Source organism: Agelaius tricolor, unplaced genomic scaffold, assembly GCF_023055355.1.
Source record: "Agelaius tricolor isolate 1412-34295 unplaced genomic scaffold, bAgeTri1.0.p SCAF_11, whole genome shotgun sequence".
In the NCBI taxonomy this organism is placed as follows: domain Eukaryota; kingdom Metazoa; phylum Chordata; class Aves; order Passeriformes; family Icteridae; genus Agelaius; species Agelaius tricolor.
This window is the reverse complement of record NW_027269271.1, coordinates 6509076-6531183: the sequence shown is the minus strand read 5'-3', so window position 1 is coordinate 6531183 and position 22108 is coordinate 6509076. Positions and strand designations below refer to the sequence as shown.

Below are 22108 nucleotides of genomic sequence, written 5' to 3'. Positions count from 1 at the left end.
AGTTGCATTTAATAAAGGGTGCACATTTTGCTATAAGAAACAGCATTTGCTTTAAAAAGTACTGTTTGAAGCTGTAAAAGCTGTCAAAGTCTTATATCATTCCCATTGTTACTATTTCTTTCAAATTACCTTAGTGACATTTAATAAAGGGTGCCCATTTTGCTGTAAGCTTGATGGTGTTTGCAAGGGTCCCATGATGAGGGAAGAGATGAGAATGTTGACTCCATGTTTCAGAAGGCTGATTTATTATTTTATGATATATATTATATTAAAACTATACTAAAAGAATAACAGAAAAGATTTCATCAGAAGGCTGGCTAAGAATAGAAAAAGAATGATAAATGCTTGTGACTGACCAAGACAGTCCAAGCCAGCTGGACTGTGATTGGCCATTAATTAGAAACAACCACATGAGCCCAATCCCAGATGCACCTGTTGCATTCCACAGCAGCAGATAACCATTGGTTACATTTTGTTCCTGAGGCCTCTCAGCTTCTCAGGAGAAAAAATCCTAAGGAAAAGATTTTTCATAAAACATGTCTGTGACAATAAGAAACAGCATTTGCTTAAAAAAGTACTAATTTCAACATGAAAGATCCCCTTGGTTTCTTTGAAAATAAGACAACAGGAGAGCTTAATACTGTTGTATTCTGTAATTGAAAATTCCGAATTGGCTGAATCAAGCACAAAGACTTCCAGTTTAAATGAGTCAGTGAGCAGCAGCTGGATTTGGTCTTGTGGCAAGATTGAAATGTGTCAATAGATTTGCACATATGTTTTATACACTTCTATCCCTAGATAATGAGTTTTAAACCATTTAAAACACTGAGAAAGAGGCAACACAGCATTTAGTGGAAGATGTATACAATTCTGCTGCTGAAGGCCTGTTAATGATTGTGTGAGGTTGGTTAGAAGTCCCTGTGTACCAAGGGATAAAAAAATGCACAGATGTTTAATTTAAATCAGAACCTGACACATCAATGAAAAAGCTTTTCTTATCAAATTTCATCGACAGGAGGAGACTCCCAGATCTTTATATAAAATAAAAATACGTGATATTTATCTTTATATATATGTGTGTGTATGTGTATATATATATATGTAGATATATATGTGTGTATATATATATGTATATATATCATCAGGCCTTTCCAGGGTGTGTTTGGGAACAATGTCTTTCTTTCCCTGCAGAGGATGGACACCACCCTGAGCAATATGAAAGAGAAGGTCAATAATGCCCAGTGTGCTCTGCCACTCTTCACCTGTCTGCACGTCAAGCCAGATGTCTCAGAGCTGATGTTTGCAGGTGTGTTCCCAGTCTGTGTTGAGTCACTTGTGGCAAGGAGGGAGGTGTGTGGCTGGTTAAAAAACCCTTTTTCTTTTTAATGCATCTGAGACTAATTGCATCTGACTTCTGGGAATCTGACAGAGTGATAAGAAGTTACTCAGGGATAGGTGATGACATATTCAGGCAGGAGTGCCAAGCCAAAGAGAAACCTGGTGACTTCAGCAGGGGAAAGATGTTTAAATTAGGGTATCAAACAGGAAAAGGAAAATGTCCTCAGTCACCTTCTCTTTCAGAGATGGGTGACATCAGCAGTTAGACTTGATGATCTTAGAAGTCTTTACCAAATCTAATGATTCTGTGATTAAAATTGGACAATAAAATTAGATATAAAGCCTTTTTTTCACTTCTTGCCCAGTGTGAAGTGCTGTTTCTAACACAAAAAAAACCCTTTTACTCTTATTTATTCCATAGGTTTTAATCCCCTCTGGTAACTTCAGTTGAGAGTGGGTCCTGTTGTGGAAGACGTGCACTAAGATATGGATGTGTGCATCTATAGTTATATACAAGACTGGAAAGGGAAGTGCCAGGTGGTTTGCCTCAGGCTTAAATGTCATTGTATTTCCTAAAATAGTTGGAGAAGTGGCTGTCAAAGCTTTGGTTGGAATTGAAAATGAGGAATTGTAAATTAGGCTAAATATGTCATGGGAAAATGTGTCTAACTTTGCTACTTAGGAAATAGATACCTTTCTGTTTGAAAATAGGAGTATTTTGGGGTTTAGATGACCTTCTGTTTTTCAATATATTTTTACTGGATTACTGTTTTAAAACCAAAATTATCTTTTGTTAATAATGTCTTTCAGTACGCAAGATCAGAAGCTTTACTTTGCTCTATAAAGATATTCCCTGTGCCAGTGGATCTTGGGTTTGCCTTTTGAGGCTGACATCTCTGTCATTACAGAGGGTGGAGGGTAGATCTTGATTGCTTCTTATTTTAAGCTCCATTCCTCCTTTTAGCTTTTCCTGATGTGAGAGCTCTAGTAAATTTTGAACAGAAATATTTACACTTCCTAATTTACATTGATTCTAAGGAGAAATTTTGTTTCCCTGAGCAGGCTTTGTGATTTGAGAAATCTTCAGTGCAAATGCAAGCTGGAGGTGTCCAACCACATATTAATTCTAATTCTCAGCTCAGCTTTGCTGTCACTCTGGTTCTGCATACAAATCTGCCAGTTCATGTTTATACAGCTAAAAGGAAATATGAAACTCCTGGACTGGGACTTCAATGGAATTACCTTCTGTTCCAGTGAATGTGAAGATTTGTGGGTGACTTATTTGGAAAATAGGATGTTGTATTTGACTTAGCTCAGATAAGCATTACCCTTACCTGAAAATAAACTCCCAGCAGTCATGATTAAATCTTTCCTTTTTGGGACAAGTGTTCACCTTCTGCTCCACACGTCAGCAGGAGTATCTTGAGGGTGGATGATTTGTGGGGATATTTCCAAGCTGTCTCTTTCACCTTTCTCTTTCAGAATTACTTCTGGTTTATTTCCAGTCAAATCAACCCCTGCTAAAAATAGGGAAGGTGAAATAGATGAATGGTTGAAATGCTAAAAAGAGAAGATAATGTTTTGTTATTTGCTCCCTTTTTGAACTGAATTCTCTGATGGAAGCAACTCCACTGGTGAAAAAAAAAGTGTTTCCAAGTCAGCTAAGATCCATTTTCAAAGGCCTACATCAATAGAATCCACATTGCTTCTGATAATTTCTGCTAAGATCAGAAAATGCATGTGAGCATTTTATTCCATATTTTTCTTGAGCTCTCTGTTCAAAAAAATGGACTTTTAAGGAGATTTTTGGCAATGTTTGAATTGATAAGTTTATTCAAAGCTGCCTGTAGCCTTGCCTTTTGGGACTGGCTTTCCCATGAAACTTTAGGTTTGGGTAGAATCCAAATGCCTCTGCTAGAATATTTCACAACCCTTGGGATATTCAGTAATTGGTTTTGTGCCACCTCTGTCACTGCTCTCCATGTTTTGGTGGAATTGCAGTAAAGGAAAAGCAGCTTGGAGTTGAGGCCCAATGTGGCAGGGAACTGTGCTGAAGCAGGGGATGAAAACCAGGTGTCACTGTGTGTTCCCTCATTTGTAATCCCTTCTTTTATACCTCTGGTTTCCAAACTCATTCTTTTCACCAAAGTTTATTGTGATAAGAGAAATGAGGATTCTTTCCCTGCTGAGACGTCACTGACCTTGATTTGACATTCCTAATGGTTATTTGGCTTCCCATGTCACTAAAATTTCTTTGCTTGGTTCATTTCTGCATCATTTTCCTCCATCCTGAGATTTCTGACTGAGCAGTTTTGTTTCTAACTTTGCAGACTGGGTGGAATTCAGTCCATATGAAATTGGAATGGCCAAGTATGGCACTTTCATGTCTCCTGATCTGTTTGGAAGCAAGTTTTTTATGGGGACAGTGGTGAAGAAATATGCTGAAAATCCCTTGCATTTCCTCATGGGTGAGTATGTGACAGAAAGAGACTTTAAAAGAAAAGCAATTTCAGTAGTTTATGGACTTTTAAATGCAGTCACACAAAGTGTGAGACAGAAAGTGGAGCTCTCAGTTTGTTGGAAGGCATTCATTTGAAAGATTTCACAGATCAGGATTGGCATTGTTGATGTGTTTCTAATTTCCATGGGGGTTTGTTTCTGATTTGGACATCTGAGCTTATGACTTGGCCTGCTCCAGACTCAGAGGTGTGTTCAGAGAGCAACCAACTGCTTCAATAGTGCTTCAAAAGATCCATGGAGTTTATTTTCCTTCTGCCCATCACCATTCATTGTTTATTTTTTCTCTTTCAGGTGTCTGGGGCAGTGCATTTTCAATATTATTTAACAGAGTCCTTGGTGTCTCCAATTCTCAGAATAAAGGGCCCACCATGGAAGAAGAATTAGGTACTATTAGTAAATAATTCCACTATGCAGAACAATTACTAGCAAGATTCTCCCTCTGTGGAAGGATGGCACTGCTTGTAGTCATTTAAGAATGTGGAATTAATCACCTTTAATTGCTGGCACTGCTGGATGCTGCTGAGGGGGGAAAGAGCACTGGGAATGTTCTTGCCTTCCTTTCATTTTTGTTTCTGGTCACTCAGAGCTGCTGAAAGTCACATGGACTATCCAGCTCTTTTCTGGTAGTTAATAGAATCCTCTCTTCATGTTGTTATGTGATTTTGGAGAGCAGAAGCTGACAAGTATTTAATAGTTACTTGTGTAGTCTCTCAACACTGGGCTATTAAAATGCAATTTCAGGTTTAGCAAAATGCACCTGAATTTTCTCACCTCTGGGTTGTTAAATTTCTCCATTCTAACCACAGCCTGTTGGTTTTCTGGTCCTTTACTTGCAAATTGAGTGGTTTTGGTTTCACTCCTGGTACAGAAATGACAAGGTGATTGTAAAGAAAGAGTTGTGGCTTGGTTTGGATAGACTTTATTGAGTTTTATCTGAGAATGTAGTTAACGATAAAAGGCTTTTCACACAGCATTACAGGGGAAGATCTGACCAATAAATAAATTGTCCTAGACAGCCAGAGCTTTCTGAAGAGCAAGAAGAGCAAATGTAGATTGAGATACTTTAAATAATAACCTCTGTCTGCCTCCAAATGGATGGAATTCAGCTGTTTGCTAATCTCTTCTTGATGGATGAGACTGAGACCTCCAGGTTCCTATTTCTGATACAACTCCTGAGTGTTAACACCTCCTCATGGAGGATCCCTGTCAGTAAATGGGATCATGGAAAAGTTTGCTTTTGAAAGATAGTGAGACACAGAATGTTATCTGTCATCTGTGACTCATTTCACATATCATTTAAAAGTACTCTTTGAAGTGAGATCAGGTGTGAAAATATTTATGTAACTTGAACCACAGTCTGGACCAGAGCTGGAGATATCCCAGTGCCACCTTGGCACCACAGTAACATTTTCCTAGTTCAGTAGGAGCTACTGAGAAGACAGAAGCTAAACATCTACATTTTAATGAAGGTGAATAAAGTGTGTCAGGTATGCAGAGGGGAGTGGGAGGTACTGCTTTAGGGTTGAATCTTCTTTTCCAGCCCAAAAATTGCAGGCTGAATCCAATAGCTGCTGATCACATTCTGATGTCCACAGCAGACCCAGTCTCTTCAGCTATATTTTCTATTACAAAGACTGAGAATTTTATGACTCAGATTGTTTTGAAATTCTTAACTGTTCTGCCAGTTAAACCCCAGCAGTTCAAAGGAATTTATATTTCTTTCAACAGAAAATATTAGGCTAAAGCACCTTGTGAGCAATGACAGCTCAGACAGCGAAGATGAGTCACAGCATCCAAAAGGTAAGGAAGTGCTCAGATTTCATTTCATTGGTTCCTTTTTCCATCAGCTTTTGTGTGGCTCAGCAAAATAGAGAACAGGAGACCCCAGGAGGTTCTGGGCTTCACTTCACATCCCCTGCTCAAACTGATCTCACCTGTCTGGAATTCCACGTACATCCCAAAAAATGTGGTTTGCTGGGCCAGAGCTCTCCAGAAGTCTGTTTCCAGCAAGCTGCTGAGCTCAGAGGCACCTTGGAATTGCTACCAGCCCCCTAAACCAACACTATCCATTGTTTTCAAGGGTTTAGTGATCAAATATTTACCTGGGAATGGTTTAATGTGTGTTTCCATCATTCACAAGTGTCTTCTAGCACCTTTACAAATGACATCTGATACAGGAAATTCCTCATGCATGGCACAGTGTTTGTAACAGTGCCCAAATCCAGGTGCCCAGAAGAGGCACAGCCACAAAAGGAATGTTGGGCAGTGGTAAGAAAAGATTCTGTTGACAATTACCTCTAAAGAACCTAAAGCACCTGGAGATTTCTGATGTCTTAGTCAGCTTTCTGTATTTGAATATATTTTTGGGGTGATTTTCACCTGCAGAAATCGAGTTTTATTTTTAGCAAGTGGAGCAAAGATGAGAATGCAGCTGTTTGTGATTTCAGGCTCTACAGAAGACAAGACAATCCTGCATTGTGAGACAGGGAATTGTGTCATTAGCTCAGCTCAGTGATTGCTTCTTCAGCTCCCCCTATGTGTAAAACTGTAGGTGGTACCAGGTTTTGTGTTTATTTGTGGGTTTCCTGTTTAAACACTGTAGGCAGCACCAAACACATTTCTCTCCTAGTTTGTAGCCATAGTGAACAACCAACAAATCTGGGATTGTAAACACTTGGAAATCCTTCTCACTTCCATAGAATGTTATTGGACAGATGTTGGACTTCTCTGATGCTTGTTTTCTCTCTACTTATGTAAAACTCAGCTCCTTTAAAGCCTGGCTTAAAGAGGCAAGTTTAAAAGCTGAATTTAATGTATCAAGCTTGAGTCTGAATTATTTTCTTATCCAAAACACCCGCAAAAACTCAAGTATTGACAGGTAAATGAGTGGAGGGTGGTGCCAGTCCAGGTACTTTTTACTGCTAGCTCCAACTACAGACATCTAAGTCTGCATCTTTCATTGTATTCTTTAGTTTATTAAAACCAGATATTAATTGTAGTTTAATGATAATTTCAGGTATTTTAGAATTCCCATGCTATAGCATTATCCTTTATGCAGACTAACTCTGCTTTCCTGAGCAAAGCTGGATTTCTAACAGGAAGGAAAGATGGAGAAGGCTGTCAGTGCACATCCAGATAAATTTATGTCTACATCAAGTATGTATCTTATCAGCTCAGGTCTATCCCTGAGCTTACAGAGAAAGCCCTGCTCAGGTCATCTAATTTTCCCAATCTATTTTCCTGATGGACACATCCACACTATTGGGGTGTAGATGAAAGGTTTCACTGGGTTGTGAAGTTGAAAGGATGAATTCTCTGCACTTCTCTGAAATCATTGTTTCAAATCATTGATTGCTCCATCATCTCGTTGAAAGAATTCTTGTATTTTCGTACATCCTTTACTGTATATCCCCTGCAATGGTGAGGTTATACCTGCTGTGTTTAAATACCACTGCTGGGTGTTTCCATTTTTGTGTGCAGGCACAGAGGGCGCCGAGGCCAAGCAGGAGAGCCAGGGGAGGCTGCAGGAGAGCAGCCAGGAGAGCTGGGTGCAGCGCATGCTGATGGCCCTGGTGGGGGACAGCGCCCTGTTCAACACGCGCGAGGGCCGCGCCGGCAAGGTGCACAACTTCATGCTGGGGCTGAACCTCAACAGCTGCTACCCCCTGTCCCCTCTGGCAGAGCTGCTCACCCAGGAGTCCCTGGAGGAGGAGGAGCCGGCAGCAGTGGCAGGTCAGTTCCCAGCACGCTGGTGCTGTGTGTGGTTATTCGTGAGGGCAGAGGCGGCGCGTTCCCAGCGCGGTAACGTCACACCGGGAGGGCTGCAACAGCTCTGCGGGCATTGTCCAGCATCGGAGCTTGTGAGGGGGCTGGGAGGCTCAAAGGGCACCACATGGTGACTTCTGTCTGCTCCCTGCCCTGTCCCTTGGCACAGCCACTGGGAGGACAGTGGCTCTTGGTTGGCAGAAGGGACCAGACTGCTTTTGTGCATGGTGCCCTTTGTTACATCCACTTACATTCGCTTTCTCACTGTCTTGGCCTTCTCCAAAGGGTATCCAGATTGTTCCTTGGCTCTTATTGCTGCTAAGCCTGCTGGTGGAAAGGAAACCTTGCCTTGTTCTCCTGCAGGGCTTCCCTGTTGGAAAACCTTTGTAGCTCATCTGCTGTCTTTGTGTTTTGAAAAACCCCTGGAGGCAACACACTTCTTCATTTGTAGGATCACAGAATCAGTGAATTTTGGAAGGGACCCACAGGGATCATGGAGTCTGACCCCTGCCCCTGCCCAGACACCCCAACAATCCCACCCTGTGCATCCCTGGGAGCTTTGTCCAAACACTCCTGGGGCTCTGGCAGCCTTGGGGCCGTGCCCATGCCCTGGGGAGCCTGGGCAGTGTCAGCACCCTCTGGGGAAGAACCTTTCCCTGAGATCCAGCCTGACCCTGCCCTGACACAGCTGATAGATTCTTACTTTGCTGACACCATGTTCTTCCCAGTGTGAACTCACCTGACAAACCATTCCCATTCCAGGGTCCCTGATGTGCAGGTGCATCCATATTTCATGTTGGCTTAAACAAGAATGCTGATAGAGGATAAGAATTTCAGAAAAATATGAATTTGCAAAAGAAGTTCAAAGTTTTCCCTCACCCTGTGAGGGATATGGTGTGTGGAACAGTGGCTGTGAAGAATAATTGTGTTTGGTTAGGATTTTGGAGCCTTTGCCTTAGTGTTTACTGCAATCTGCTCAGTGAAAGGCAAATTTCTCAGTGTTCTTCTGGCACTGGAAGTGTCCAAGCCCAGGCTGGACAGGGCTTGGAGCAACCTGGGATAGTGGAAGGTGTCCCTGCCCATGGTAGGGGGTTGCCCTGAGTGATCTTCAAAGTCCTTTCCAACCCATGATTCTGTGATCCATCAAGCAAAGAACCACTACACCTCTTTGAAGGGGGTGTTCCCTCCAGGCTGTTCCTCCCAGCACAGCCCTACCAACTATCCCTGGTAACAGCACCATTCTCCTCAGCCCTCATTTCCTATGCAGAAGAAGGAGATTGTCCCAACTGCTCGTTAAGCAACAGTAAATACCTGATGTCATTTAAATGCTTAAGTAGCAGCCGTGCTCTAATGTGTATTTGTTAATGTAACAAATCCCTTGCAGGGCTTGAAGAGTAATTTCCATCTGGACTCCACTTTCTAAATATTTGTCATCTCAGTAGTGTTTACAACTGGGTAGTCTTAATATTTATAGTACTTGGAAAAGAGGCAGGAAAGTGGGTAGGAAATTTATGGTTGGAAAAAATGACAGTTGATGAGAATTTTGCATAACTAAGACACGTGGATAGTCTTCAGAATCAACTGTCAGTTTCCTGGGATTTGATTTAGATGGAAATAAAATGCTGGTTTGACAGAACTCTGCACCTCTGACACAATTACTTTGGAGTGCCTGAAACTTCTGTGGGTTAAAATGGCAAAAGTTTGACATGACTGCATTTTTTTGCTGTTAGCCAAAGCCCACATTCATAAACTTGTAGTTACAACTCAGATCTGACAGCTGTGAGTAGTTGCAATATTGTAGTCAAGAATAGTTAAACCCCCTTGAAATGTCAGTAGTTAATATAAAATGTAATCATTCAGTAGTGTGATGAGTGTATCCACATTTTAATGCTGTGAATTTTCCTAATATATGGAAGAGCTGAGGAGCCCAGAGGCTCAGATAGAAAGGAGACTGTGGTGTAAAATTTAAATCCTTAGATTACTGTGGCACTGGCTGCATTTAAGCTGTGCATATTTATTCCTAGCACTGGCAGTTTACCTGTCAGCTTGAGTGCAGAGGGAAGTCTGTATTGCTTTAAGATTTACTCTCCTTTATTGCCTACACTCCAAAGGAGAAATAAGTGAATCAAAAAGGATATCAATAATACTTTCCATCTCCAGCTGTCCCAAACCCTCTGCAGAGGATGAACTGTGGCTGACCTAGGGCAGTCTTACAGTCATTACTGGGGATTGAATTTAGGGTCTGCAGTGCCTGCAGCAGAGATCCCAGCTGCTTGGTCTGGAAGTAAAACCTTTGGCTTTGCTTTGCCACAGATTCTATTTGTGGAGATAATGCTAAACATTTTCTTATTTCATCAGGAGTGATTTCATTGTGAACTCTGAGTTGTTGTGTTTCTTTTCTTGATGTTACAACACACCAGAACAATTTGAGAAAATGCCAAGTGCATAACAATGGGGAAAAATAGCCCCTAATCCCTGCTTCCTTATTGCAGTATTTATGGAAACAGTTGTAGTGGATGGACGTCAGTAGCAAGTGCCCTTCTGATCTGCCCTCCTCCCACGGGAGCTGCCATCTGTGGCAAATTTGGTCTCTAGGATGTGCCCTCTTTATTTCCTAACAAATATCTGTCTGTGAATCCCATTGCTGGGAAGCTGACAGGACTGAGCTGGCTAAACATGGAGCTGGGCTGCTAAACACAGACCCACAGAGTTGTTAAGGCTGGAAAAAACCTTCAAGATCATCAAGTCCAACCATCAACCCAGCACTGCCCCTAAACCCTGTCCCCAAGTGCCACATCCTCCCATTTTCTCCCAGTCTGCTGTTTGATGGACTGGAAGGTGCTGGTAATAGGAATGCATCTTTCCTAAAAGGCTAAAAATTCATGTCCCATGCTCTGGCATTCTGGGATTCTATGAAGGCTGTGACTACTAAAACCCATTTATATGGCTATTATAAATTTATTGATGGCATGAAGACATTTTCTCCTTTCAAATATAGTAAGATTATTTTGATAAATTTGATTTTAGGGTCATGAGGGCTGTAATAGGATCCAGCTCACTCTTCAGTCTTGGGAGGAGGTTTGTGTGGCAGTAATAACACTCCCATCACAAACACTGTTAGAGCTGATGCTGTTCTTGATTAAAGGATCTTTCAAATTCAATTTTTGTAACATAAGAAAAGATGAAACTTGAACGAAAATATTTTTCAATTCCTTAGAAGTTCTAGTGAGAACAAGGGTTAAATTCTGTTTGACCTGTTGTCTTTAAACAAGAAGAGGAAAACCAAATTGGTCTATGTGTGCTAAAGGGAACTGTAGTCAGTGTGGGTTTTTTACTGTTTTTTTAAGTTGTGATGAATTTGATAAATACTGATACATTTTCTTTCATTTATGCTAATTCATGATTATGAAATATATCTGGTTCTAAAATAGGTTTATAAACACACTTAGCCCTTTAGCAATAGGCAATTATTTAAAAGTGTTCTCTCCTTTAAAAATCAAGGCAAATAGTGGGAAAATGGTGCCTTATTATTTAGAAAAGGGTTCTCTTATAAACAGCAACAGAAATAAAAAATGAAATAATCTGTTTTAAGATTTGTTTGGTCCTCACAACATACTGCTCCTGAAATGATAGGGACAAGGGTTAGAATTATTTTGGATGGATTTTCTTTGCTTCAAAAAGACCTTTATTTTTTTTTTCCAGATTACTATCATTGTCAATAAGTAGATGCCAGGAAATTCAATTATAAAGAAATAATTATATTTTTCTATCCAGCATTCCTTACATTACACTGCCCTCTACAGATATGAGCATTAGATTTTTTGTTAAAAAGAAAAACCATGCACTGGAAATATTGGTAAGGTCTGGAACAACAAAAGACTGTCAGGGGAAAAGTTTTTAAGTACAGCAGGGATAGTTTAGTAGTATCCAGAGACTTTCATTTTCTAGTGTCCAGAGACCTGGCCAAGTGTGAAGACAGCCAGGGAAAATGGATTGGCTTTTCCTGAGCTGTACCTGAGGGAATGTTGGGGTTAGAGGGAAACATCATCATCAGAGAAAAGAGTGGTGGATACCACACTGGGACAGCACCAGCAGCAAGTGGCTGACAGGGAATTCTGTCCAGTGCCTGAATTATGGATATGGGTCACTATTTCTCTTTGTTCCTGCTGGAGTGGTGAGAGTGAGGTCATCAGGTCTGGTGCAGCTTGGAAAACTGCATGAACTTTTTCCTTCGTGTATGGATTGTTTGGGATGATGGAGTGAAGGTGGGAGGGCTGGGATCAAACCTGGGCATTTGTCCCCTTTGGTTCACCTCCTCTGGGTCTGCCTCGTGAACTTGGCCTCCTGAGGGCTCTTCCAGTTCTAGCTTTTCACCTCATTCTTCAGTTTTTAAGAGTTTTAGTTACACTTGAATTCATGGTGTGTTTGCCTGGGATACACTGTGCAGTTCAAATTCCATGCTGTCCCCAGAACCTGGGGAGAACTCATCAGAACCTCAGTTCTTAACTCGGGTGTCCCTGCTTGGTTTGTTTTTCCCATGTTCCACGCAGATCCCGATGAGTTTGAGAGGATCTATGAGCCCCTGGATGTGAAGAGCAAGAAGATCCACATTGTGGACAGTGGGCTCACCTTTAACCTGCCCTACCCACTCATCCTGAGGCCCCAGAGAGGTGTGGATCTCATCATCTCCTTTGATTTCTCAGCCAGGCCAAGTGATTCCAGCCCTCCTTTCAAAGTAAGTGACACAGGCCCTTCCTTTCCTGTGTTCAGGGGTTTAAGGTGACTCAGGTCTATTCCACATGGTCCCAGAAAGGCCTTGGTGCTGTTGTATCTGCAGCTTTGGAATATGTTATTCCACGTCAAGGCAGAATCTTGCCCTGTGCCCAGTTCCTGTTTACATGCCTTCCATGAGGCAACTGGCACAAAGAGGGATCATGAACTCCCTTGGAAGTGGGAGCTTGGTTGTTTTTATGGGAGTTTTGCTTTGGCACTGATTGCAGAGTTTTATTTTCTGTCAGAATTAAACAATTAAGTCATTTTCCCTGCCGTACTCTCCCTCCACCCAGCTGCTCTCCTCTGTGTGCTGTGATGTAAATGGATGGTTTCGTGTCAGCATCTTGCAGAAATGCCTCATCTCAGGATTGCTAAATAAATAACCTTTTGGAATCAGGGCTAACTGTTCATTTACATCTCACCAGGATAATCCTGGTTTAAAATCCATCTTGAATCCATCCATCTTTAAATCCATCCAGACCAGAGGAAAACAGCAACAGAACAAGGAGTGAATGCCATGGCTGTTTTCTGCAGCAGGTGTGGAAAGCACAGCTGTCACTCTGTACCACCTGCACATCCACACAGCTCCAGCTGATCCCAAAGCCTTTACATGGATCATTTTTGGGAACTGCTACAGAAAAAGCAGCACTTCAGAGACTGCTGTGAGGTTCTCACTTTGTGCTGTGGTTTAGTGGGCCTGGTGGGATTTGGTTGATCTGTGTGATCTTGGAGGTCTTTTCCAACTGTAATGATTCTACCATCCTCAAAAAGGAGGCATTATTTGTTTCAAACCCAAATGGATTTTTAAAATAATTTTTAAGGGAACTCACTTTTACGGGAACTCAAACATTCCTGTTTGAAAAACAGCTGGCATTCCTTGTTGCTTTACAGATAAATTTTAGTTAAAACAAACAGAGAATTCTTTTCCTTCAGCTGCTATGGAGTGACAAAACTCCCAAAACAACATCAGAAAGCAACAGCAGTAGCAAAATGAGCTTCAGATCAGTGCTGCTAACTGCAAAGTAAAATTACAGGAGAATAAAAAAGAAAAATTCCTGTAATCTCAACATCTCCTGGGGCTACTGGGGAGAATAGAGCTCAGAGAAGACTTCTTAGTGCTTGAGTTCTTTTGTTTTTCCTTAAATGACTGAATCCCAGAGTCTGTTTTTTCCTTTACATTCTTATGCAAATAGAATATTATCTCCTTTTTTTGTCAAGAGTGTTTGCCCCAGCAGCTAAATTTTGCTGACACAGCACTGCCATTGCCTCTGAAACATCTTTTCCCTCCCTTTTTTAACATTCCACAGGTGGAGTCTGTGCAAAAGGCTGTATATGGTCACCCCTGCTGCCCTTAGCATTCTGTCTTTGTCAGCTGCAATTTTCTGGGTTGTTTTGGGGAACATGGAGAGATCAATGAGCACTCAAGTGGCATCCTGAAGGTTTTTCTCCAAAATGTTTTTTTCAAAATGCTGAAAATCCCTTAACATGATAAAAAATGGTGGGAGAACTAGATGGTGCCTCAGGTTTTCCAGAACCTCTCTTGAAGGGAATTGTTTCTGGAGCACAAGTGGGTGTGTGCTGAGGCAGTCACAGGTGTATTCCTGAGGCACAGGAACAGGAACCAGTTCTGTCCCATTGGTGCATTGCAAAGAGCAAATGCCACTTCAGAAGTGGGCCTGTATCTATGGTAGCACTCTAATATTTTATTCCTTGGTTTACCATTTTACACCCACTATCTCTTAATCTCTTCCGTATCCAAAACAGCCGTCCAAAGAAGGGTCCTATTTCATTGAAAACCAAGATTAAAGATGTTTGACCTTCCCTCTCCTCCCTCTCACACACCCTCATTACATGCTTTTGAGTCATTATTTACAAATTAGCTTGTTTACTGGGTTGTCATGAGGAAAAAGAAGCCTGTTTTCCAGAGCTCTTCACACGGTGTGCTTTGAGAGGCCCCCGAGCGTGGGGGTTAATTCTGAGTGCAACAATGTGTGGCAATGTGTACAACAAGTGTTTAGGAGCTCTCAGTGGTTGCCACAGCACTGGTACTGCTTTGCAAAGTAAAATTATGGATGGCTGTTCCACACTGTCAGCTTTGTAAATTCACCCCCAGGTTTCTGGGGCAGACCACGTTCCTTCCTGTGACTCATGTGGCAGGTGGCAGAGCCTGGGCAGGGTGAGTGAGGTGCTCACTTGGTCTAGCTGAGATGGACTTGATTAATCCTGAGAGCCACAGGGTGGTTTGGGCTGGAAGGGACATGAACCTCATCCCACCCCACACCTTCCACTAGCCCAGGTTGCTCCAAGCCCCATCCATCCTGGCCTTGAAGGCTCCCAGGGATCCAGGTGCAGCCACAGCTTCTCTGGGCACTCTGTGCCAGGGCCTCCTCACCCTCACAGGGAACAATTCCTTCCCAATATCCCATCTAAACCTACTCTCTGCCAATGGGAAGCCATTCCCCCTTGTCCTGTCACTCCATCCCTTGGAAATTGTCTCTCTCCATGGTTCCTGTCAGCTCCTTCAGGCACTGGAAGGTGATAGTGAGGTCTCTCCAAAGCTTCTCCTCTCCAGGCTGTGCCATCCCAGCTTTCCTCCCAGCAGAGCTGCTCCATCCCTCTGACCATCCTGGTGCCTCCCCTGGACTCCCTCCATGTCATTCCTGTGTTGGAGATTTAATAATTTATGGATTACATTAACCACCCCATGCAATCCGTGTCTCTGCAAACCTCCTGACTTTGCAGTGGAAGCTTTTGTGCCACCTGAGTCTTTCTCCTCTTTCCAGGAAATCCTGCTGGCTGAAAAATGGGCCAAAATGAACAAGCTTCCTTTCCCCAAGATAGACCCCAACGTGTTTGACAGGGAGGGCATGAAGGAGTGCTATGTTTTCAAACCCAAGGACACCTCCTCGGAGAAGGACTGTCCAACCATCATCCACTTCGTGCTGGCCAACATTGACTTCCGGAAGTACAAAGCTCCAGGTGAGCTCACAATTCCTGATGCTGAATCCACCTGTTCCTCTGGGATCACTTGGTGGTTATGTGCTAGGAATGTTTTGCCTCTGAAACAACTCAGAGCAGCTTTGTCTGCAGTCCTTAGGGAATTAATTCAAAGGAGCCGTTAAAAATAAGGTAATAAATCCTCAGCCCTAACATTTGGATGGAATTTTTGTATTTGTCCTGTGCAGGTGTTCCCAGAGAAACACAAGAAGAGAAAGATTTTGCAGACTTTGATATTTTTGATGATCCAGACACACCTTTCTCTACCTTCAACTTCCAGTATCCCAACGAGGCTTTCAAGAGGCTCCATGACCTCATGGAGTTCAACACCCTCAATAATATGGATGTGAGTATGGGGGGTTAAAGGGGCTGGATTGTTACAGGGGGAAGTGGGTGATGTGAGGAAAGCCCTAAATCTGCCCTACAGAAGGTACAGGGCTTTGCCTCAGTGTTTGCCTGATTTTCTCATTTGGTTCTTGTCCTGGTTTTGCCATTTTACCACCCCAAGCCATTCAGTATAACTGAGCAAAGGGCACTGTTAAAGATGTAAACATGATGTGCAGCACTTTATACTCAGGGGTTTTTTGTCTAATTGGACAAAAAGGACACTGGAAGTTTCCTGTGAAGGAAATTTCTTTAACAGCTAACACATTAATAGTGATTTGTAATTGATAGTTGGTGAAACATGGCAGCATGATCCCAACATCTGTGGAGTGACAAGTGTAATGATCATCCCAGATAAAGATACAGGGGTTTTAATCAATATAGTGAAGAAAACTTGTTACATCAACACAAAGGATTTAAAAGTGAAGATTTAATCTTTCTCAACATAATAAATCCATATTTCAAGGATGTAGAAAGTAATTTTCTCAATGTTTGGATTTTCCTTTCTGAGTTTCACTGGGGCTTTTTTAAATACTGTGTGTTTTTGTGTGACTTCTTTGGTGTTAGTGGTGTCCCTCATATTTTTATTAACCACATTAAAATCAGTATTTTATACACTCAATAAATACTATTTGTGCTAAAACTCGTTATCCCTCTGCTCAGTGATGGAGGGGAGCTCAAAGTGGGAGCAGCAGCTGTTAACGGGAGAAGGGGCTGTTTCTGTCCATTTGCAAGTGTTCAAAGTGAGCTTTGCTGCTGGCTGCAGGTGATCAAGGAGGCGATGGTGGAGAGCATCGAGTACAGGAAGCAGAACCCCTCGCGCTGCTCCGTGTCCCTCAGCAGCGTGGAGGCCAGGAGGTTCTTCAACAAGAGCAACCTCAACAACAACAACCACACGTAGAGGCTGTGCCCGGCCCGGCCCTGCCCAGAAACTGCTCCTGCCTTTGGAACTGCGGGCAGAAGGACTTGAGTGGAGCATCCCGGCTCCTCACAGGGCTGTGCGACACTCCCGAGAACGTCTTCTTGTGAATGCATTTTGTACTGCTTTTTTTGAGAGCTAAAAACATTTCAGTAAGTGGAGATCCTCGTTTCTAAAAGTGTGGATCATTGGGTTCAGTGTCTTTTTGTTTTCTTACAGAATTGTAAACACTGGTTTCTTTTGGGGGGGTAATTGGTTTTTAATTGATGTAAACTGGGCATAGCTTGAAGGGTAAGATGGAATTAGAAAAAAAAAAATTGAAATCCACTTTACTGCTTTATGAGAATGTCTGTACCACTCAGCAAAAAACAAAACCTCTGATATTTTCTTTTTCTTATTTAATCCTCAAAATTACATTGCTTGAACTCTTGTGCTACTGGCAGCCATATGTTAAATTATTGTCAGTTTGTGTATTTCTGACCTGAATGTTTCTTCATAAATTGACAGTGATTTTGCATTTGAGCATGATTAAAACAACACATTTCTGCAAAGGGACAGTGGCAGTGTTTACTGGGGATTGGTAGAACATGCCCAGGTAAGAATGTGAAGCCTTAAGGGCTATTTTAAAAATATATTCTTAGTACTTCGATTAATGAAAGACTGGTCACGGACAGATTCATTTAGTACCATCTCAACCAGTATTGCTGTAACTGTGCAAATGCACAGAAAAATGCAGCTGCACCTCTGAAAACTTTAATTGCTAAAGTCAGTAAATCTCTGGGAAGGGAAATAATTACAATGCATTTCTTTAACAGCCACTGTACCAAAGAATTGTGGAATGGTTGGGGTGGAAGGCACCTTAAAGTAGATCTCATTCCACCCCCTGCCATGGGTAGGGACACCTCCCACTAGCCTAGGTTGGGCCAAGTCTACATGCAAAGTTCTGTGGTTAAATAACATTTCCTGTATTGATCAATAGGTTTTATTTCTATTTGAGTTAGTGCATGTTTAAATCAACAGAGAAAATAGAAGTAACTTATCTTAGTGCTGCATAATTTAAACATTTTCCATAAATTCTGGAATACAGAAAGGAACTGGTACCATTATATTATTGTAATATTGTCTTTTAAATGTTGTCTTTCCTGTTGGTAATGTAATATTTGTATTTTATATTTTATAATATGTACCTACTCTGTTTCATGGAAGAGTTTTATCATGCTTTATACAGTTTATATTATCACAGTGTTACTAGATGATAAAAAATAAAACTATATTTGTCACCTGCTGTTTTCAGACAGTTTTATTTTGATAATTTGTGGGGTATTTTCAGTTTTTTGTGAAGATATGTGGAGCAGCTCAATGGTGAGGGGCAGCTCGCAAGACTGACAGCGCACGGGATGAGTCTTTGCTGCCTTTAATCTTGGATTCCTTATAAAGCAGGGAAGTTCCTTAGATATTATTAAAAATAATGTGGAAGGAGAATAATAAAGTAGGAAAAACCTCTCTTTTGACACACAATGTGACACCAACCACATAGAGTTTTCCTGTACCTAGAAATGTATTCCCAGCCTGTGATCCCGAGGAGGCATAAAAAGGTGGATTTAGAAAATGAATTATTTCAGGCTTCAAACATTACTGTAGGGGCAGCACATGGGAGATCCTTTATGTCTGAAGGACATGGGAGTGCCACCCTGCACTGGTGAAGGGGGTGAAGCCTTGGGGGTGAGCTCAGTTCCTGGAAAACAGCTCTGATATGGTCTGGAAACCAGCTCTGGTGGGCTCCTGGAGAATGGCTCTGATGGGCCCTGGAAAACATCTCTGGTGGGCCCTGGAGACCTGCTCTGGTGGGCTCTGGGACATCATCACTGAGGGTAGCCTTGAGTGTCTCTTCCTTGGGCCCTTGGGACAGGCTGTAGTGCCAGGATGGGCACTGGAAATCTCTGCCTGCCTTTTTCTTTACCAGCAGAAGGGAATGCTCAGAATAAATCCCACTGACCTGGGGAGCACTGGAGCTCTGAGCAGTGGCCTGGGCCTGTTTGTGTTGGTGAGAAGAAGATCCATTTTGGCAGGGAATGGGGCTGCAGCCAATGCCCTTTCCTGTTCCCCTGGGCATGTTTTGTCTGTGGGATGATGCCTGAGCACTGAGTGATCACCTGCAGAGCTGTTCTTACAGAGCACACAGAGCTGATTTTCCAGGAGATCTGCTCGTGCTCAGGAGTGGATGTGGGATCAAACAGCAGATTGTGCAACCCCTTGTGTTGACATAACAGGTTTTTGCTCTGGTGCTCACTGGAAGCAAAGCTGAGCAGACATTTCCTGGAGCTGTAAATTCACCCCTCGCTGGCTGCTGGCTCCTGGGGCTGACAGGTTTGTGTGGGGATGTGACTCAGCCAGGAGGTTACACAGGGCCCTTCTCACGAGGAGGGGTGGGAGGCAGGGGCAGGAGGATTCCCAGGAATTCCCCATGGCAACACAAACACAGCACTGCTGAGCACGCGAGGCGAGGAGCAGGCCCTGGGGCACGGCCAGGACACGGCAACTCCTTAACCTTTCTTTAGAGAAACCAAACCCCACAGGAACAGCAGTTCTTCCATAGCTGTGTAACCCATGAGGGCCTCACAAACCTGAAATCAGAGAACCAAGGCCAACCCAACTCCTGGTTTTGTCAGGAGGTGTTTGGGAACAGAACTCCCTGAGCAGGCAGCCGTGAGCTTGGAGAGACCCATGTGGTAGGATGGATCTCAGGGGTGCCAGAAACACAGCCAGGTCTGAGAAAGGGGACAAATGGGGCACTGAAAAGGGAACCCCAGCTGTGATGGGGTCACTGGTGCTGGGCTGGGTCTCTTGTCTGCAGATTTTACAGCACCTGGGGCTTCCCTGGCATTCCATCTTCACCTGGAGCCAGCAGCCCATTCGTGAGGCCATCCTGAGACCTGTCAGAAAAACCTTGGGGAATTTAACATCAAACCACCTTTATACTTAAGTATTTTGTCTTTAATCAGTACAATGCTCTTCCAGTGCATCCTCCTCAAAGGCTGTGGCCAAACTGGCCACAGAAACCTGGGAACCTTGAGGTGGTTTTGGCCTTTGTGTCTTTCTCAAATTCTCACCCAGGTATATGGTTTTAGGCAAGTCAAAACTGAGCAGGGGAAAATAGGCAGCTCTGGGTTTATTTGAGTGTGAAACTGTAACTTCTGCCATTGAAGAATAAACCAGACTGGTAAAGCTACACCTCCCATCCCTGGCAGTGTCCAAGGCCAGGTTGGACCGGGCTTGGAGCAACCTGGGATAGTGGAAAGTGTCCCTGCCCATGGCAGGGGTGCCACTGGATGGGCTCTAAGGCTTCTCCCAACCCAAACCATTCCATGATTTTATGATTCTAAAGTTATATCATTTGTTTAGTACCGTTTTGTATTTTAGCTGCATTTCTGCTCCTCACCCAACTTTTTGGATGGATTGGAGGGATGGATGCTGGGCCAGCACTGACAGCAGGGGACATGGGACTTGTGCCAGGCAGGCTGTAAGTTCTGGGATAAGGAGGAGAACGTAGGAGACACCCTCCACATCCCGCTGGTGCTCAACACCTTCCAGACGTTTTCTCACAGCTCGTTTAGGGCGTGTGCCGCAAAACACAAACCGGAATTAACGCCATGGCTTTAAAAGAGAGTGGGGGAAATGTTTCACCAGCGTGTTTGGGAAGTAGAGACTGATGCTTTGCAGCTGTGGACTCAAAGCAAATCCTTCTGGCCCGGTTTCACCAAACCCCAGGGATTTGCCTGAGGGCATTTTTGTGTGACGGGTCAGCCCTTGCTCCTGGCACTGATGAATCCCATGATGCTGCCAGCTTGGAGGGCTGGGGTTGGGAAGGTCCCTCTGCTCCTCCTTTGGAACTGCTCTGTCCCTTTATAACCCTGCGAGGAAGCTGTTTTGAACTGATGCCTTTTTGACCTTGCAGAAGCCCAGAAGTTAGTAATGCTGTTTAACTCTCATTTGCTGTTCCTCCCTCAGCTTCAAACCTCTTTTAACACCTTGTTTAAAAACATGTTTTAAACCCATTTTTAGGTAAAGAAATTTATTCCAAGGTGACACAGAGCAGGTTTCAACACCCCACCAGACAACAAGCCTTTTCCTGGTGTTGCCTCTGTGTCTTTTCTGTCTCTTCTTTCAAGAGCTGCCAGAAAACAAATTAGAGAATAATTTGACATCTGAAATCCACTGTATCTTTATTGCTCACTTCCTTTTCTTTTATTTTGGAATCTTGGGATCATGGAATCATTAAGGTTGGGAAATACCTAACAGATCATCAAGTCCAACCATCAGTCCAGCACCACCACCAGGTTCAGCATTAAACCTGGTCCCCAAGTGCCACATCCACATGGTTTTTGAACACCTCCAGGGATGGTGACTCCACCATGCTCCATGACATGGCTGTGAGCTGGGACAGCTGGAAGATCCAGCAGCAAGCAATGTTTCAGTGTAAATTGTTTGAAATACAGGAAACTCAGTCTTCTAGATGAAGAACACAGGTATTTATACAGTTAAATATATGTATTTAAAATTTATGTTTAACTTATGAACTATCATTGCTCAAGACCAAACCCACCCCACTTTTCTTCTCAGCCCTGTGCATGTTTCCAGCTAAAGGAAGTTTTTAAAGTCCCAAAGATCATTGTCCTGCTGTTTGGTCCCTGTTTGAGGAAAGGGCAGCAGGGTTGGGGTTGGTCTTTGTGTTTGTAAATGATTTAGTACCAGAGGCAAGGAGGGTGAGTTATGCAAGCAGCAAAATGTGATGAGAGTGACCTAAATTTAATAAAATGGCTGAAAACGGTGAAGGTGTGAAAAGTAGGTGAACACTGAGGGACACTGAGTTGCCTACTGTGGGCTTTACACACTCCCAGAGTCAGAAAGCCTCTCTCTGTCCTGAAGACTGCAGCCTCAGGTGTTTTGAACAGCACACACTTTAATGTAGATGTTTTTCTTCCAGGCAGTGATAACTGCCCACAATATCAGCCAAATTCCTATCAATCTGAGAGAAAACTGGAAGGCACAGAGTTTAGTCTAACACTGAGTTTTAGACCATTCTTCTGCTGTGAGTTCTCCCTCTGCCCAACCAAGGCAGTTCTGACCTCTTGTAACCTGGGACATGAGTGGTCTTTAATCAGTGTCTTATTGTTTTCCCTTTTATTTCATGTTTTGTTTTAGAACTTGTGTTTGGTGCACTGATTTAAAAGGATTTAGCAGGAGAGATCTGGGCTGGGCCAATGGCATGGCTGATACACAGAGTAGAAAACAGGTCAGCAAATGTTACAGAATCACAGATGGGATTGGGTTGGAAGGGACCTTAAATTTCAACCAGTTCCACAGTCAGAGACACCTTCCACTAGCCCAGGTTGCTCCAAGCCCCATCCAGCC

At 43.0% G+C, this 22108-nt stretch overlaps 1 protein-coding gene across 1 annotated transcript in view; it reads left to right on the top strand.

Moving 5' to 3' along the window:
* The window catches only part of PLA2G4A (phospholipase A2 group IVA), a 68442-nt gene extending 50466 nt beyond the window's left edge, over positions 1-17976 (top strand). Inside the window, exons 11-19 of the mRNA XM_071435939.1 lie at positions 1192-1306; positions 3669-3806; positions 4150-4242; positions 5587-5658; positions 7339-7590; positions 12174-12358; positions 15180-15375; positions 15582-15739; positions 16544-17976. Coding sequence (XP_071292040.1) covers positions 1192-1306; positions 3669-3806; positions 4150-4242; positions 5587-5658; positions 7339-7590; positions 12174-12358; positions 15180-15375; positions 15582-15739; positions 16544-16678 — 1344 coding nt within the window. The 3' untranslated portion in view covers positions 16679-17976. The remainder of the gene's footprint in view (positions 1-1191; positions 1307-3668; positions 3807-4149; positions 4243-5586; positions 5659-7338; positions 7591-12173; positions 12359-15179; positions 15376-15581; positions 15740-16543) is intronic.
* Positions 17977-22108: the final 4132 nt, after the last annotated feature.